The sequence below is a fragment of the Fulmarus glacialis genome, unplaced genomic scaffold, assembly GCF_000690835.1.
Source record: "Fulmarus glacialis isolate BGI_N327 unplaced genomic scaffold, ASM69083v1 scaffold1057, whole genome shotgun sequence".
NCBI classification, from domain to species: Eukaryota; Metazoa; Chordata; class Aves; order Procellariiformes; family Procellariidae; genus Fulmarus; species Fulmarus glacialis.
The window spans coordinates 22,321-40,877 of NW_009224863.1; the positions used below are offsets into that span (position 1 = coordinate 22,321).

The following is an 18,557-nucleotide window of genomic DNA, read 5'->3' on the forward strand; positions in this document are numbered from 1 at the left end:
TGTAGTATACATACCAAGTGATTTTACATGCAGGAAAGGAGCAGTTATGGAAATGAAACAAATAAAAAAGGCAAAATATTGCAAAACAAAATATTTTATTAGATGAAAAACAAACTATATGCAATATATATTAGCTATATTACATCTTTATAAACATTAGTGAGCACTCTCTCCAAAACATATTAAGGCAGTGGTATCAATTTCATTATCCCAAGATACAACATTTAAAAAATAGATACCTAAGTGATTTCCCTTAAACATGCACCAGTAATCTTTACAGGAATTTCAGCTTGGGTTCAAACACAATTTCTGCTCCATTTGAGAGTTTGCAACAGAGAGAATCTCTTACTTCAAGCTCTAGCACTCTGAATTCTAACAGCTCGTTCTGGTCTTTTGCATCTTGCATCTCGTTCTTCAGCTGATGCTCTTCTTGTTCCATTCTGTAAATCTATGAGGCAAACACAACATCATAACACCCCATAAGCAATGGAAAAGGTACTGTACACAGTTACAGGCCAGGGGTTTAGACAAAACTGTTAATTATTTCACTTTCTCATTAGAAGTTGGGCCGTGTCTTAGAGATAAAGAAAGAACATCACATCAGAAAGTATTTGTGAGAACTGCCAGCAGAAAATGGTCAACGATCTCTTAGAATAGTAATCTGGAAGTAGTATGAAAAGTGATACGAATATTACATCTAAATAAGTTAAGCAATACAAGCTTTCTTTTAAAATCAAGTGAATGAAACTGGATTACATTAACATTTGGGTAGACTGTTCTCATTGTCTTTGCCTAACGACCTGTACTCTTTACGGTATATGAAAGACAGTAATGGAGGGGTTTTAATGCCTACTTTTTAATTTTACAGATTTGTGCTTTGGGGCACTAACAATAACAGAAATTCAAAACTGACTATTAATTATGCCAACTAATAGCTTTGGTCTACTGTCTACCTTAACTGGGTGACCTTTTTAATTGTATGAATCTAAACAGAAGTGTCACATCTGGCATAATGTACTATAACTCTTATAATACTCATGTAAGTGTCTGAATAAATTAAGCCCAGTTTAGCTACTTTTAGTCATGAATTTTTGTTTGGTTGTCTTATTCCTATTATATTAATATTGAACTACTAATTAAAAAAAAAAATTCTTTGACTTCCTGAGGACTAGCTAACTTTCCCATCAATATCAGTGAAGAACAATGAGGATGCTCAGCTCTGAGTATCTCAGACAGTAAATGATACAATAGTCTTAAATCAATCAATATTACTTTATGTGTAAAAAAAATGTAAAAATGGAAGGCTGAAGGGAGCAGGCAATTTTATTAGTGAACATGACAATAATAATCTTTGTGTAACTGTTTGGCAAAATAGAAGATTCCACGTTATGCTTAATATTTTAGATTGTATTTTGTTGGACACTGAAAACATCAGCCAGCTTGGGTTCTACTGTTGGCTATACAACATGTAATTCCACAATAAAGAGCGTCTTCCATTCCCACAGAGTACAAAAGCATATTGGTACTTTAATCAGAGACTTTTATCAGAATTTCTGTTTCTGGAGAGAAATAAAGTAAGCAATTTTCATGATGATGTTCCAGTACTTAGTACATTCATTTCCTTTTACCATTCCTTTTATGATAAAGGGCAGCAATTGCAAAAATATTCCCAGATTCTGAACACGTACCTTCTCTAGCAACTCCTGATTTGTTCTGATTAACAGCTGCTTTTCTTCTACCCATTTTGAATCCTAGGAGGAAGAAGAGGATTAAAAACATTAAAATTATATATATTTTGTTAAACAAGACAAATTAATAACCACAATAATTAGATTTCAGACATCATACATTCAAGTATAAAAATGGTCACACAGCAAAAAATAAAGCTATCATAAATATTTCAAGGATAAATAGCATTTTAAACTACAGAGAAAATGAAAGTTCCTTTCTTTTCCTGAAGCTGAGTATCTTGTTTCCTAATATGTTCCAGCTAAGCATATACTTCAAAATCTTTACATATAGCAATTGTGGGTGAACACAGTTATATATTTTATGTCATTTTAAAAACATTTATTTACTCAGCTTAACTCAAAACTATTTCTTTCCATTGCACAGAGTTGGGAACTTTCTTGCAAAATCATCCCATTTTGAGTGGTGTAATGCAAATCCCAATGGAGAAAGGGAAAAAAAGCATTTAATTACCCCAAATGACTGAAAATAAGCTTCAGTGGTATGCACTTAATTGCCCTCTGCTAAAAGTGTGAGAATCAGGCTAATACACAGTATTTGTGACAAGAAATTCAAGCCTATGGAGGAAGGCAAGTGATATAAGATATTCTACACTCCATTTGAAAACCATATTTCCATTTGAAAACCATGTTTCCATTTGATCACTTGTTCCAAAGCTGATCTTTCCTTTAGGTTTTTCCATGGCTTCAAGAGGCCCCATCAAATATCCCTTTTTAAGACCCAAAAACTCACTGCCAGCCATAGTTGGACATTCAGGTTTAATGGACTGTAACAGGCAAATTCGCCCTGTTCTCCCTGTAGAGAAAAGTGTTTATGTAATCTAGCTCATACTGCTCTAATAAGTTTAATAAAACAATAGCCAACACTTAACATGCCATACTAACTCTAGGTCAAATTATTTTCTAGGTAAAAAGGACAATTTATTTAAAATCTAAATGTCTTTACTAAAGTATTAAGGCCGATACTTTCTTTGTCAGCAAGGTATTTGCACATTGATGCTGCACGAGAAATTAATAACATCTGGATATCCCAGTCCATTAACTAGCCTTGAAATGTTAACCAAAAAAATCTAAAACATTATGATATAATATTTACTCCAATTAGAATTTTTTTTAAAAAGTTTAAAGCTAGTTTTTCTACCTACTGTCCACCACAGTTTCATATTCTACTGTTCCTTCTCCTTTTCCCACTCATATACAAGAATGCACAAGTGCACTTTAACTTTCGTGCAGTAAACAAGCTCTTCAGGGTTATGATGTTAAAAGTATCACACTAAGAATAATAAATGTTAAGAATAAAATGAGTACTGAAAAGGCATTACATTTGTCAAGAATTTTTGAAACAAATGAAAGAAATGTTGAAAATAAAATCTAGTTTAACATTCAACTAGCATTTTACTAAGGTAAAGGAATGAACAAAGAGTTGCACTCACAGACTTACGGTGGATATTCCAATGCATGCATAAGGTAAAAGGCAGGCTCAACAGTTACGTCAGACCTGCAGGTTCAACTACTCCAGTTCACACAAGTAGAAAAAATGGATTAATTTGCCCTATTGATGGTTAATTTTTGTGTCTGTCTTAATGAAGTTAGTTCAATTCAGCTTTCTGAGAAAACCTTAATTTCACTGGGATTGTATTTATATACACACCAGGTCACTGAGAGAGCTGAGCATTAAGAAAAAAAATCCATCTGGCACATTACATACTCCAATATTTTGAGATTTATTATTTACCACTATTAATATTTTGTAAGAATTTCTTCCCTTAACATAACGTTTCTTATGCATGCACCTCAATGTACCTTGCAAAAATGGATTATTAGTCTTGTTTTACATCTAGGGGAATTCATCTTCTAGCTGATGAGAGATTAACAAGAGCCATTGACACTTACTTTGAAATTACACATAAATTGTTATAAGCCAAGCTTCAAATAATTTTTTAACAATAAGATTCTAATCTCTTGCTCTGAATTTGACTTCAGGAAAATCGTGAAGGTCTTTGCTGCTTCTGTTTCCTAAAACTGTAAGTAAGACTAAAAATTCCTGGGATAATGCAACAGGATCTTTTGATTCACTGTTTCCTTCTGAAAAGCACTTTAGGGACTGGTTACCCGAATGAACATTTCACAAATATTATTATATCATCATCACTACCATGAGCACCTACATGACAAAGTAGTAATAAAAAAAAAAAAAAATCACATAGTGCACAAAGAAGTCAGTTTATCATCACAACCATTTATTTTGTTGAATGTAAATACTAACAGGTCAGGAGAACTGAGCAGGTGCTAGAGCTCCCAGGAAGACACTGTCACCACTTCTGTGGAAAGCTAATGCTCAGTGTACAAACTAGCCCACTAGAGACAATATCATATTGCTCCTTGTCACGTCCCTGTTGGCCTTCCCAGGATTACTAAGAGATACAAGGTTGAAAATGTGGTTATGACTCTCACAAAGTAATAACTAATTAAGTTCTAATTTCCAGGTATACCTTTTTGACACACCATTCTGGAAGCAAAATCACAGAAGTAATTTCTTACATGGATATCCGTGTTCACTTATCTTATTTACATACACAGTACTTACATTTCACACTGTAATAGTCAATTATTTTGTTAATGTTTTCAATTACACAGCAATTTGCCCACAACACCTTTATCATCACCACACTAAAATGTCAGCAGTAGATCCTCAAGAGGACTTCAGTTCCATATATTCTTCCAAAAGCTCAGTGAGCCATCATGTTTAGACTGATAACATGTTCTCTATTTTTGGTAATATTTTATTTACATGGAATTTACTAAGCAAATTGCAGTTTGTGTGGAAGCTAGCATAAACAATTTTTATCCTTAATTTGAATATAGTCCCAAAACCTTTGTATTTATACAGAATCTTACAGAAATTTTTTTCTTACAAAGAATAAACCATAAAAATACTAATATCATTAACTTGGCATTATTCGTAGGTTGCTTGTATTCACTGCTACAGGATCATTAGTCTTTGAAATGTATACTATAGATAGCTATATCTTATTTTATTACCATATGCTACCTGCGATTTTAAAATTGTTGTTTCAAATAATAAAGCATAAAATAACATCTCCCCAATTTTTTCAGTGCGTTCTAGCAGTTATGCAACTGAACATCTTTTAAATGCACTCTTATAACTCTTAATCAGCCTCCAGATCCTAGACATTATTAAGTATGCATTAGTAGCCACATCTTCGTCAAGTATTTACAAGATATACTGAAGCATAAGGCCTAATTTTATTGTGTGTGATGGTAGGGGAATTTGAAAGCAGTTGGGTCCTCCAATTATTTAAGCCCAGGAAAGTAACACCGCAAGCGGTTTCCAGTAACCATACACACTAAGTGGTTCATTTCTCTAGCTGAAGCAGGTGTGGAAGTGATTTGGGTTTTGAATTTTTCTATGTTACACACCAAAAACATTCTCCAGTACAAATATAGAATATTTATTTTATTGGAATTTATAGCAAATATAAACAAAATGGAAAAGAGGAGAAAAGCCTTCACCAAATGACAATGGGAACAGAATTTACAATGCACGTACACACGGTTACTTCAATATTATGCTTTAGTGTATTATGTGTTAGAAAATGAATCCTGAATGGCATTTTCTTAGCCTATATAACACTTTCCTTTATTTAAGTAATCTATTGCTGGAGTAGCAATTAAGCTGCATCAGTCACACTAACACACCAGCAAGCAATGAAGATGGCAAGGGCACCACTGCATGCAAGGGAGAAAATGATGTGGTAGAGGACATTAAGAGAGCCTTTTACCTGTCCTTTCTCGATTAGAGCTTTCTCCAGGTCCTCAATTTTTGCCTGACACCTGAGAAGATCAGTTTGCAGTTGTTCACGAGTCTGGGGAAAAAATAGTATTAAAAAGTGTGTGTATATGCATGCACACCCAGGTAGACAAGTAGATTTAATTACACATAGAATCAAAGTAAAGATACTTTCTACCCTCTCATGGGCTGTCCAGTCAGCTTTTAATGCTTTTCATTAAAATAATTGCTTTTGTGTTTATGTTACAAAATATTTAAAGCCATCAGTTTAACAACATTTTTCCTTCCTTGCCTAAAAAGATGTTATCATCACATATTTAGTGACAAAGCTCTTCCCAGGAAAAAAAAAGTTAGGAACTGAAAGAGCGCTAAGAAGCTATTCATAAGCTTTAGTAATTCAAGGCATTTGGGAAAAAAGGGGCAAGAGAAAAAGGGAATTGCAATAAGCACTGAAAAAGGCCTCTAGGTAAATAAAATATATTGATCCAAAATAATTTATGTATCCCATAAACAGCATACACCAGTCAGTTTTCCTCATTCTACATGATTATTACACTAACTATTACACTACAGTAGGAATTACTCCCTGAGTCCAGTAATGTCCTAAAAGGGACTGGATCACACAAGGTACTAAACAAAAAGGATATAAGCCAAAGGATATCTCTGGAGACCTTCAGTTGCTGCGGCTCTTTGAGCTACTGCAAGTACTTTTCCCACCCTACTTCAGGTACTCTTTCACCCAAGCAGTTCAAAAATTCCCACAGGGATTTTGTTCTGCATCTTTGCATCTTTGGGTCCTTGTTATTTACTTTAAGCTTCATCTAAAAGTAATAGGAAATGTTCATCCCACCAGAACACTGGGCCCTACAAAACCAACCATGCAAAAAGCTACCTTCTAACTCACTCAAAAGATTGATTTGCATGGATGTGACAAAAGAAACCAAAATGCCAGAAAGAGCAACAATTCCAAAGTGTACTAAAGAGACAGTTTGCAAATGCCTGCAAAATAAAATTTAAACAAGCTATTACAAAAATATTCATACCAGAGTTTCCCTTCCCATGAAGCCAAAGGAAATATATAATAGTCTTTCATAACTGTTAAATACATGAGTGCCTCTGAAATCGTACTTTAATAGTAGATGTAATTATGCTCCCCACCCTAACTCTAGCTTGAGAATGCTCTCCAAAGTCCTTAATGCTTTCCTTGGCTAAGTGTCCTACTTAAAAAGAGAGTGTCAAATGTTACTAGGCTTTTGTAAGATGCTGAGAACTCTAACAAATAAAACCATAAAGCAATAATTCTACTATTATAAGAACTGTGTTTCACAGGAAAAAAAAAAGTTCAGGTTGGTTGAGAGCCACTTCAAAGAACCTTGGAAAAAAAACCCACAACAAAACATGACACATTTTAAAGTAAACCCTGAATCTTCTAAATACTGGTTGGGAATAATAGACAAACATTTTTAGCTGTAAATAACTCCAGATAATGTCAAGCATTCTTCTGTAAGTCTTATCTGGAAAGCTTTGCTTATTAACACACAGAAATTCTGCTCCCACAAGCATACAGTTTCTACACCTGAGAATATTCAGTAAGTGGATTTTAAAATGCTTGCCAGAGAAAATGACATGGATGAAATAGTGCACATGTATGCCTAATAACCATCAGCAATCTAGCAATATAGAATTTTGTGAATATTTTATTAATTGTTCTAAGCAGTGGAATCATTAAGCTAGTGGCAGCTCCTACCTTTGGGATAAATTGAGTCCATCCCCACCGGTAATTTTTAAACCACATTAAAATCTTTGTCTTTCTGCATTATTAGCAACATGTTGCAGTGGCACAATACAATGAAGGCCACATGTAGCAACGCAGTAATATGTAATAATTCACAGTATTTAACACATTTCTCCATTTTGGTGACTCGGGGGTTTTTTGGGGGAGGAGAAGTGGGTTAGGGGTTTTTTTAATGCTTAAATCACAATCTCATTAAGGTTGGAAGGGATCTCCTGTACAACTCCTGTGCTCAAAGCACGGGGGCAGCTAGAGCAAGTTGCTCAAGACCTTGTCCAGTGGAGTTCTGAATATCTCCAGGGATGAAGACTCCACGACCTCTCTGGGAAACCTGTTCCAATGTTTGACTGCCCTTAGAGGAAGAAGGGTCTTCCTTACATTTAAATGGTATTTCTTGTATTTGAATTTGTGCCTGTTGCATCTTGTCCTTTCACTGGATCCCACTCAGAAGAGTCTGGTTCCCTGTTCTTTACTCCCTCCATCAGGTACTTACACAAATTGATAAGATACCCCTGAGCCTTCTCATCCAGGCTGAACAGTTCCAGTTTGCTCAGCCTCTCCTTGCCTACCAGGTTCTCCAAACCCTTAATCATCTTCGTGGCCCTTCATTGGATTCTGTCCCATATGTCCATGTTTTTCTTGTAGTGGGGGAGCCCAGAGATGGACCCAGCACTCCAGATGTGGCCTCATCAATACTGAGTAGAGAGGAAGGATCACCTCCATCGGTCTGCTGGAGACTTTCTTCCTAATGCAGCCCAGGAGGCTGTTGGCCTTCTTTGCTGCAAGGGCACATTGCTGGCTCATGTTCAACTTGGTGTCCACCAGGACCCCCACATTCTTTAAACTGCTTGCCAGCAAGCCAGCCCCAAGTCTGTACTGGTGCATGGAGTTATTTTTCCCCACATGCAGGACTCTTCCTTCCCTTTGTTGAATTTAATGAGATTCCTCTTTACACATTTCTTCAGGCAGTCGAATGGTCCCTCTGAATGGCAGCACAACCATCTCATGTCAACCACTGCTCTCAATTTTGTATCGTCTGCAAACTTGCTGCAGATGCACTCTGTTCAATCATCACGGTCATTAAGGAAGAGGTTAAATAGTACTAGACCCAGTATCAACCCCTGCAGTGATACTGGTGACACACTTCCAGCTGAACTTTCTGCCACTGATCACAACCCTTTAAGCCATTTCAGCCAATTTTCAGTCCACCTCACTGTCCACCTGTCTAACTCTGTACTTCATCAGTTTGTCTATGAGAATCTTATGAGGGGGAGTGTCAAAAGACTTACTACAGTCAAGATAAACAAAGTTCACTGCTCTCAACATATCTGCCAAGCTAGTCATCTCATCATAGAACGCTACCAAGCTGGTTAAGCATGATTTTCCTTTCATAGGTCCATGCTGATCACATCGAGTCACCTTCTTGTCCTTCAGACATTTGGAAATAGTTTCCATGATTATTTGCTCCATCCCTTTCCTAGGGACTGAGGTGAGAACGACCAGCCTTCAGTTCCCCAGATCCTCCTTCTTGCCTTTCTTGAAGACAAGAGTGACATTTGCTTTCTTACAGTCCTCAGGAACCTCCCACAATCGCCATGACCCTTCAAAGATAATTGAGAGTGGCCTCTCAATGACATCAGTCAACTCTCTTAGTAGTCAGTAATCTACAGGTTCAAGCTGTACTTGATGCAGAATGAAGGACATGGGGTGAAGATGATGAAGTTTCCAGCCCTATGGCTATTGCTTGCCCATTCGGATGTTACATGTTCTTTGGTCACTGATCACAATAGTCATTCAAGTAGAGGGTGACTTGTAAATATGCTACATTTCTAGACATGCCCCTATCTGCAAGGTGTTGGGATAAAGTAGAAGAAATTTTGCCTCTAGTTAACTCAGCTCTTTTTTGATGCCACTGCTATTCAGTGAATAGGTCTGGGGACTGAGTCAGAGCTCACCAATTCATTATGAAGTGATTTCTCTCCTCCCCAGTTTGGAAAAAACAGAAAGGAAGATGTTAGCATGACTTCTGCTGACCTCATCTCTGCACTAAATCCAGTGGTGGCAGAAGGATAAATGAAAACAGAATACATACTCTCTCACACCTCAAATACCTATAGTACAGAGATTGCTGTGAGGATAAAAAAACATTTATTTCAGAGAGAGTAAACAATCACACATGCTGACCTAATAGGAACAGTTAGCTATGTACTTTTTAGTGGAAGAATACTCTCAAACTGAGATTTTTAAAAACAAATTATGATTTCATATATTTGACAAAACACTTGAAGAAAAACTTCCTTTGTCAGATTTGGGTCAGATTTTTAATATACTCATATGATAAAAGTACCTAAGTACTTATAACAACCTATTCTCCGATTCATTTTAAATCCATCACGTTGCTATCCAAATTGCAGGTTCAATTGGGATATCATTCTCAATAACACTGTCTTACTACTGAAAACGTTAATATATTATGCATGCTAGAATAAAGTTTAATGATATCTTTGTTCTGATCGCACCAGATGAATCTAAATTGTCACATAACTGAAAATATCCTTTAATCCTCAAAAACATTGTGCTTTGCATTTCACTGACCTGCAAAGATAGCTCCTGCTATTGCAAGTTTTTTCAGCTTTTTCAATGATTTCAGAGTTAAAAGAAATTTCAGTTAAAAAATTACCCTTGCTTCTCTCTCTGCATCCAGGGTTCCACCAACTTGTTCTTGAAGCAATGCATATGCTCTTTGCAAAGCCTGATACTCTCTTGTTAGCTGGCAGAACCTTAGTTCAGCTTCTTCTTTAGGCGTATTCTTAATGAAGAGGGAAAAAAAGGTGGGTTTCTATAAATATATATGATAATGGGTTTGTTTATACAGACAGACTCACAAACACAACAAGCAACACAGTTCTTACTGAGTCTCAAAGTTTAGTAAAGGTTTAAAAAACTAAAACAAGTGGAAATGGAAGGAAGGATGATTTGAGGATGATACAAAAATGCAGAGATCAGTAACTGTGTCTACCTTACAATTTCAGGACAGTATAAGTTACTATATAAGGCAGTAATGTATAGAAATGGGAAGAAACTGACGGGGGAAAGATGAGAGGGAACAGTTCTATGCACCACTGTCTTCAGCAACTCCAGAGCCACAGGGGCTTCAGAAGGAGTTTGCTCTATTTGTCATGCAGTCCATCACTTCCTCCTTACTCTTATTCTCTACAATGCCAGGGTAAAGCGTTTTACTAGCACAAGCACACTAACACAGAAGTTATATTTCAAAAGCCATAAGATGGTTTTTTAAATTTTTTTTTTTTTTTTACATGAAGTATTTTTAATGTCTTAATTTTCTTTGAATTTTGAGCAACTGACGTCAGCATTTTCAAGGTCTTTCCTCTAATGCTGAGGGCAAGAAATGTCCTTCCCTTTAATTAATTTTTGCTCCAGGAACTCGAGAAAAAAAAGAGATTACAGTATTATTAGACATTAAACCTAGAAAAATATGAAGCTTCTTGTGACTAAGGAGTATTAGGCACAGGTTAGTGAACAGGAAAGAAAGATGAAAAAGAGCATCTAATTCATACTTTGTCCTCAGCCCTGCAATCTTTTAAAGTAGGGCAGCTGCAGTGTGTATCACAGAGCTGAGACAAAACTTGTCAGTGGGTATTTACTACCTAAGCTCATTTAAGCCTTAATGAATTGCAAAAGCCTCTCTGAGTATTGTAAGTACAGGAAGAAAATCCTGGTTGTATCAAAACAGTCAAATAAATTATAAGGTTGAAAGGCAAACTATTGTCTAGTAACTATTGACTTCTGGCAAAGCAATGTGCCTATTCATTTTCTTTTCACTGATAAGAAAGGGTTTGAGAAAAACAAGTTTATTTCTCAGCCCAATATCTGCCAAATCTGTCAGGCAGAATATTATCTTATTAATTCTATTGCAATGACTGTGGATGTGTTACTGGACTATGAAACAAAACAAAGCAATTCTCTGCCAAGTCTTTCATAGTTCCTGTGGCAGAATAGCTGAAAAAAAGTTTGCATTTATACTCCATGTCAATTTTTATAGAACTTAAGAATAAATCATCTACTACTTACATCTTCCAAATCTTCTTCTGGTGTTGCTGGTGTCCTGTCTGTTTTATCTGTGTTATATGAAGTTATAGATGATGTTTCTGAATCAAGAGATTCTTCATCAAATCCAAAAAATGTCTCCACAACATGCCTCTGAAAAGTTAGTTTTTCTTAGTTACTAACAAAACAGTTGGAAAACCCCAATGACCCAGTAAGTAGTTGCCAAGGTCTTCTCTGACCATTATTTTAGTATTTAGGAAGAGAAGAGGTTTCTTTGTAAACCCTTGTTCTCTGATTAAATTAGCTACCTCTTCAACACCATTTGTATAAGAACCTCCAAGAACTGAACTGCACATAGCACTGGGTAATTGCCCATAGAATAATGCTTTAGCAAAAGTATAAAAGCTAACTACCAAAATCATACTGATCCTACAAGATTCACAGTGGAGGAATGCAATATCTATTCAGAAGAAAGTAACCCAGTACGACGTAACACGTAAGATGTGGAACCAAAAGGGAAAAAACATATTCTGAAGAACAATGTGGAACAAATTTTGTCATTCATACTAATTTTAAAAAAGAAAAAAAGAAAAAAAAACATTAATTTATAATATCTATTTTGTAAAACCCTACTTAAAACTATAAATTGTTGCTTTTCATTTATTTTTCCAATACCATCATTCTCAATTTTTTCAAAAGTTTGCTCCAATACTATGACTAACCAAAAAAACTGTGCTTAGGGAAAACTAGCATTTCAATGCAGATTTTAAAAATTTTACACAATGTAAACAGGAAAACTAGAGAAAATGAGTACCCAATGGAAGTGAATAGTACAATACTCATTGTGAAAAATGCAATGTTTTATATAAAGCATCACAACTGCAATAATTCACCATTTTAAGAGCCCCCTTTCCATCAGTTTTCTAACATATGTTTAGAAAGCAGCAAATTTCCAGCATTGAAAATACTGGTGTTCAAAAAAAAATAAAAATTGCTTAAACATTTAACTAGAAAAAGTTTTTCAAATATTTTTCCTTCCAAAATAACAATAACAAAAGTTAATGGTTATTAATCAATAGAAAGCCTAACTTTTCACCATACAAGTGTTTTAATAACCCAACACAAATTCAGAGAAGCAGGAAAATTAAGAAAAAAAAAAGGGTGTTGCTGGAAAAATGGAGTCAGGTTATGAAGCATCCTAGACAAGGAGACTAATGGAGAGAGGTGGCTCTAAGAAGATGAAGAAAAATCTGTCTATGCATCTCTGTGTTTTTTGGCACTGCTTGATGCTGAATCACAGATCCTGATGTCACAGTTTGGGTTTTTTTTAAAAAAACCCAACAACTATAAACCACAGGTTGCATGTGAGAAGATAATAGCCCTGTTCATTAAAAAAGCCTAAAGGATGAAAAAAATTATCAGTTGTTATTAACTCAGAACATCAGACATCTCAGCAAAGCCAAACTGGCTAAGTGAGTGGAATTGTGAGTTGTCAATTTCATTCAAGATACTGAAAGGTTTTAGTTTATCTATAATGCCCTATCTCATGATGAATTCCAAATATTCACCTTTCACTGCAGTCTTCTAGACTTACCTAACTTTATACATTCTTCCAGTATGTCTATAAAGTACCGTCTTCACTTTCTCACAAAGCCCCATAATGTTTAATATATTCTTTTGGCTCAGCACAGCTCTCATCAACAGCCAAAATACTCTATCTTGATTTAAGTCATACCATAAAATCAAGCTCGTAGGTGTGACTTGGTGCCTGCATGCATGACACCATGCACTCCATTTACAGTCTGCAGCCCTGGTTACCATGGTCCACCAGGTCACAGTCTCATCACTCGTAAGCTAATCAACTCCATCATAGTTTCACAGTACAGCTAATCCCACTCAAACTACCGAAGACAGCTTCAAGGCCCTGTTCTGAATTGCTTCACTTAAGATAAGCCCTTCAAATAATAACTTAAAAATTTCATTCAGACTGCATTTTTAAATTAACTGCTTCTACTAAAATCTCCTTCTGAATGGATAATATGCACTCAAAAAAACCCCAAACCTCAAAAGCCACATCTTTTCCAAATAGACTGTGCTTATCCATATGCATACAGATAAATATGATGCAGCACAGAAGGCAAAGAGCTTCTGAACAATCTTTAGAAACAACCTTCCTTTTGCAGGCTACTAGACCATATTTAGTGTACTCACAAGAAAAGAAAAGGATCGCAGTCACAGTACTAAAGACACATTACTCTTCTCTCAGTTGTTTAGGAAGCACTGTGATCCTTTCACCAGGCAGAACTATGTCTAAGATGCTTAAGACAAACACTTTCCTGGGATAATTTAATCCTTTCCTCCAGCATTCACATGCTACACCAGTTTGTTCACCGTTCTGTCCTACTTAACAAAACAAAGGACACGGGGAACAGGTTTAAGCTCTATTCTAGAAATATAAAGACTTATCCAGAAAGCTAATGTGTTCTCTCACACTGGAATTACAAACATTTCAGACTCCTTTCTCATAAGTACACAGGTTTATCACAAAAATTGAGGTGTAATTAGTCCTGGGAGACAGCCCATCCAGCATTTCTGCTGAATACTGGTTGCAGCTTACAATCATCTAACAGTAATGCTACAAGTAAATATTGGGAGTTGTAAAGAGGGCTAAAGAAATGGTGCTACCTTCAAGTTGTAAGGAAGACAAATTTACAGTTTGGATTGCCAGGTCAACTCATCAGGAGGAACTTTCTGACTCCAAACCAATGAGCAGATACAGTTTCACAAAGATGAAGGTAGATTATATGGAGGTAAAGAAGATGATGGCAGGTAAACAAAACCCAAGAAACTTTCATGAAAACCTCATCCTCATTTTGCAGTGCAGATACTTTTTACTCAAAGGCGCTCAGAGTAAACCCAGAACAAAGCTACATGCAGACTCTTATGCCAATACTTTCATACCCTGCTCTTCTGCCCGTACCAGCTTGTCCGTGGATGGGGTTCAGAACAACTAGCCTGTGCTTTGGAGGAACCTAACCACGGACAAGCAACTCAGAGGACTGAAGAACAGCTGACCCTGCTCATGCCTTCTGCTTCAAGGTTGCTTGGCCTCAAAAATGACCATCATTGAGCACTTGAGCAAAGCTCAACCAAAACCTGCAATAAAGTATAGGCTTGAGGGCTGACAAAATAAATAAGAGTCAAGTCTTGACTTTGAAAAGGCTGGTAGAAGGGACTTCTAAAAGATGGAGAACAAAACTCCAATTTATTTTTATATATATGGCACAGAGAACACAGTACCATGAAGATCAGCAGCAGCTTACTTAAAAGTGACAATAAGACTTATCATACCTACAGGGCTTTTTGATATACTTCAAACTACAGCCACTTTTGTAGATAACTCAGCTTAAGTATGCATCTTCCTTTAACCCTGCATGCACACACCCACTCACGCTGTTACAAGGAGTGAAAAAACAATAGTAAAACAACAGCGGGTTTGATTTTACATAAATGTATATAGGTTTGAGAAGATACTTATAGCAATGCCATTATTTTGACAAAAGATACTAGCTGCATTTAAACATTTCACTAGTAGCAAAAGTAGGGGGAAATAATTTGCATATATTAATAAATAAATCACTTGATTATTAGATGGGAGGGAATTATGCAAGAAAATTAGTATTTCCCATCACACTAAAAAACCCCAACACTTCAAGGAGAGGTAAAAGTCAAAAACTGTTAAATGCTATACAGACTACCTATAATATTTCGAGTTATGAGTGAACCACTTATGTGCTTTTAATGACTCCTGCCTCTTTAGAGAAGCTGTACATTTATGATTTTGTGGAGCAGATACTTTCCATAGAAATAGAGATAAGGCATTTAACCATTGTATATTAGTTGCACATGTATGAATTCCTTCATGACATAATTACAAAATAGCTGGTTTTATTGTTGATCATCTAGTATCTGAAGCAACTAGCTACAAGAAGTGATTCACAGCAAAACCAGAACAAATTAACTGGCAAGGGAACAGCTGTAGAGAGAAAAAAAAACAGAAAAAAAGACATCTGATTCATACAAAGTTGATAAACACTGTAATAAATGATAAGGCATAAATAAATACACTAACTCCAAGGGAGATTCCATATATAGCTCAAAAGCTGAATCACAATGGTTTTTGAAAAGTATATATAAACATGTACAATACTCACTGGATTTTTGTAACTATACACTATTTTCATTCAAGTTTCATTCAAACTTTTCTTAAAAATGGGAACATTCTCAATTAACAACTTAAAGATTCTTTTAGATTGATTTGTACAGTTGTTACTTCTAAATCATACCTTCATAACTGAGAAAATAGTCATGTAAATTGCTGAAAAATTCTGACTTAAATTCTAATTTCCATTGACTACTGCCATGCATTTAACAGCAAGTATTTTTCATGTAGATTTATATCAATGTTTTCACTAATTTTAAAGTAAAATTATGCATTAGGTCTTTATGCTTCTACTGAAGTATGGTGCTCAGTAAACACCGAAGTTTAGAATGTTATAAATCAATAGTGACATGTAGACTATATTATATGCAAATTTCAATATACCCTCATACTTTTAATGGTTTCGATTACATATAAATAATCTGATTTATCTGTTGCTAAAGTAGTTTCACTTTACATTTAAATATCTCCGTTTCAAGTACTTAATCTAACATGATGAAAATGATCCAAGATTAATTTCCTTGTAATGCAATCAGATGAGCTTATCAGTAAATTCTTACCTTCATGCTTATATGTCATTTCTTGGCAGCCAGAAAAATACAAGCACACCAAAGCACAGAGGCAGATAAAAAAAGAAAAATATAAAACAAGAAATATAAACTCCATCACACCAGTGTGGAGGCTTCCCACTATCACGAATACAGTTTATTTATTAAAGTTTAAATAAAGAAACAAATCCATAGAGTTCTGCAGTTTCCAAACAAACCAGGCAATTATGCCTTATTTTCAAATGCATGACTCCATCAATCATGGAATCACTGTAATTCCATTCTTCATTTCAAAAATAAACAAAACCCCAAAAATACTGTTTCTGGAGTTTCTTGGTTATTTCACTACCAAAATTGGGAGGAAAAAAAAAAAAAAAAAGAAAAACACACCTGGAAAAAGGCATGCTTTAAACAGCAAAAGAAGATTCACCTCTGGTACATCTTTTTCCTGGCACGTTACGTTTAATGGCACCTTAACGTAAAAAAAAAAAAAAACAACCAAAAAAACCCAACAACAACAACAACAACAAAAAAACCCACAAAAAAACACAAAAGCAGCCTCTATTAGGCTGCTTCACTTCAGAGAAAACTATCCTACAGTACCTGACTATACAGAATCATTATCTTACTCCTCTAAACACCTTGCAGCCACAGAGGTTATAAAGCCCCATCCCACTACGCTGCTCTTTTCCTCGGGGAACCCAAGCCGGTTGCCAGCGCTGCTCTTTGGACTCCTATTCCCCTTGGTAATTAAAAGAGTGCTCAGTCAAAGCTACACTAGCAACAGTAACCTAGTGCACCTACAGAGCTCCAGAAATAACATAGACATCTAATTGCGGGGAAAAAAAAAAATCCTTGGTATTTTCCAAAGCTTCTCAGTGAACGGATGTTATTTAGACTCAGTTGGGCTATAAAGGCTACTGGACTAGCCTGACAGATCATTCACACAAGCTGTCTTAAAGATGGAGAAAGGCATGCCATGGACTCTGTTCCAGCTAACAGGAATCACTGTCAGGAAAATACTCATATTAGAAAACAAACACAGACACTGTCCAGTCAGAGTACCTCGACAATTAAGGAAGCTGGACTGTAAAAGTACCCATTTAGGAGAAGCTGCAACAGTACATGAGTTTAAGTCTTCATCCTATGCACCAAGTTCCTGTTTATTAGAACAAAATGGAACCTTTCTGTACCTTCTAGTCTGAGCTTATCTGACCACATTCATGAAACCTAATTCTCACCAGTTATTTCCTTTTTCATTTTGTCAAGGGAAGTGGGACACAGCTGGAAACAGATACAGCTCCAACAGCCAAACTTGATAACTCACTGTGTTAATGCTAATTTAACAAATCTTAGAAAAGCAAAGCCAAAGATTTATGTCAGTAATTTCTCCTTCTGAGTGGTTGGTTAGGACACATATACCCATAATTTCTTCTACTATTATATATAGGTTATCATCTGTATGATATAAAAATCTTGCACAGATCATAGACAGAAATACACTTGCATTGTACATGTCTATATATAAAGCAACTCCTCTTAGACTGCCTTTATAGTCCATGGAGAGAAATAGGCAATTTTAGGACAAAAATCATACGGCCTATTTAGAGATCTACTTCCAGAGGAGAACAATCACCACTCAATGTTGCCACTCTGTCCAGCGTGAGATGTCTATATCTCACCTCCGTTAATGACACCTAACCAAGCATTTGCAATGCTTGGTTAGATGAATTCTACTGTTTCCATCTGATTCCTGAGATAGGCTTTAAAAAAAAAGAGAGGATGAAGATGATACAATCCCAGCAGCTCACCTGGGTAAGCAGCCCATTCTACATAGACTGGTTAAATACAAAACTGCTGGAAAACTCTGGGAAACACAGCTTCCTTTGAGGATTTTGATCCTCACAGGACCACACAGGTGACCTGGAAGAAAAACAGTCTGTATGCCAGGACTGGATTTTTAGAAGCTAACATCAACAGTGTTTAAACTCCAGGTCAACACTGCATGTACATATGAATAGCCTACAGGTTTATTCGATGGCAGATAATAGGACACTAATAAATATATTATTGATGACTTCTTTCCTCCCTCAAGGAATAAGCTCATTTAGAAACTATATATATATAGTTATATAATAACTAGTATAGTATATATAGTGTAACTAGTATAGTATATATAATCCCATTCACTCTTCTCTCACAACTTTCTCTCTCTTTTTCACTTGTTTTTGTTTTATAGTCCTGCTTTTTCTTTGATGAGATAGCATCAAATAAAATTTCAAATGGCCAGTTTCATATGGGCACCAAAGAGCTAACGGACGGTGGATGGAATAACTAGTGGGAGTTACGTCTGCTACTGATTAATTTG

The 18,557-nt window shown here is 35.8% G+C and overlaps 1 protein-coding gene across 1 annotated transcript in view; it reads right to left on the minus strand.

Moving 5' to 3' along the window:
- Positions 1-18,557, minus strand: part of JAKMIP1 (janus kinase and microtubule interacting protein 1) — a gene marked incomplete at both ends in the record, with an annotated part of 57,561 nt that overhangs the window by 15,662 nt on the left and 23,342 nt on the right. Inside the window, 5 exons of the mRNA XM_009582271.1 lie at positions 350-448; positions 1,689-1,751; positions 5,552-5,635; positions 10,032-10,160; positions 11,444-11,572. Coding sequence (XP_009580566.1) covers positions 350-448; positions 1,689-1,751; positions 5,552-5,635; positions 10,032-10,160; positions 11,444-11,572 — 504 coding nt within the window. The remainder of the gene's footprint in view (positions 1-349; positions 449-1,688; positions 1,752-5,551; positions 5,636-10,031; positions 10,161-11,443; positions 11,573-18,557) is intronic.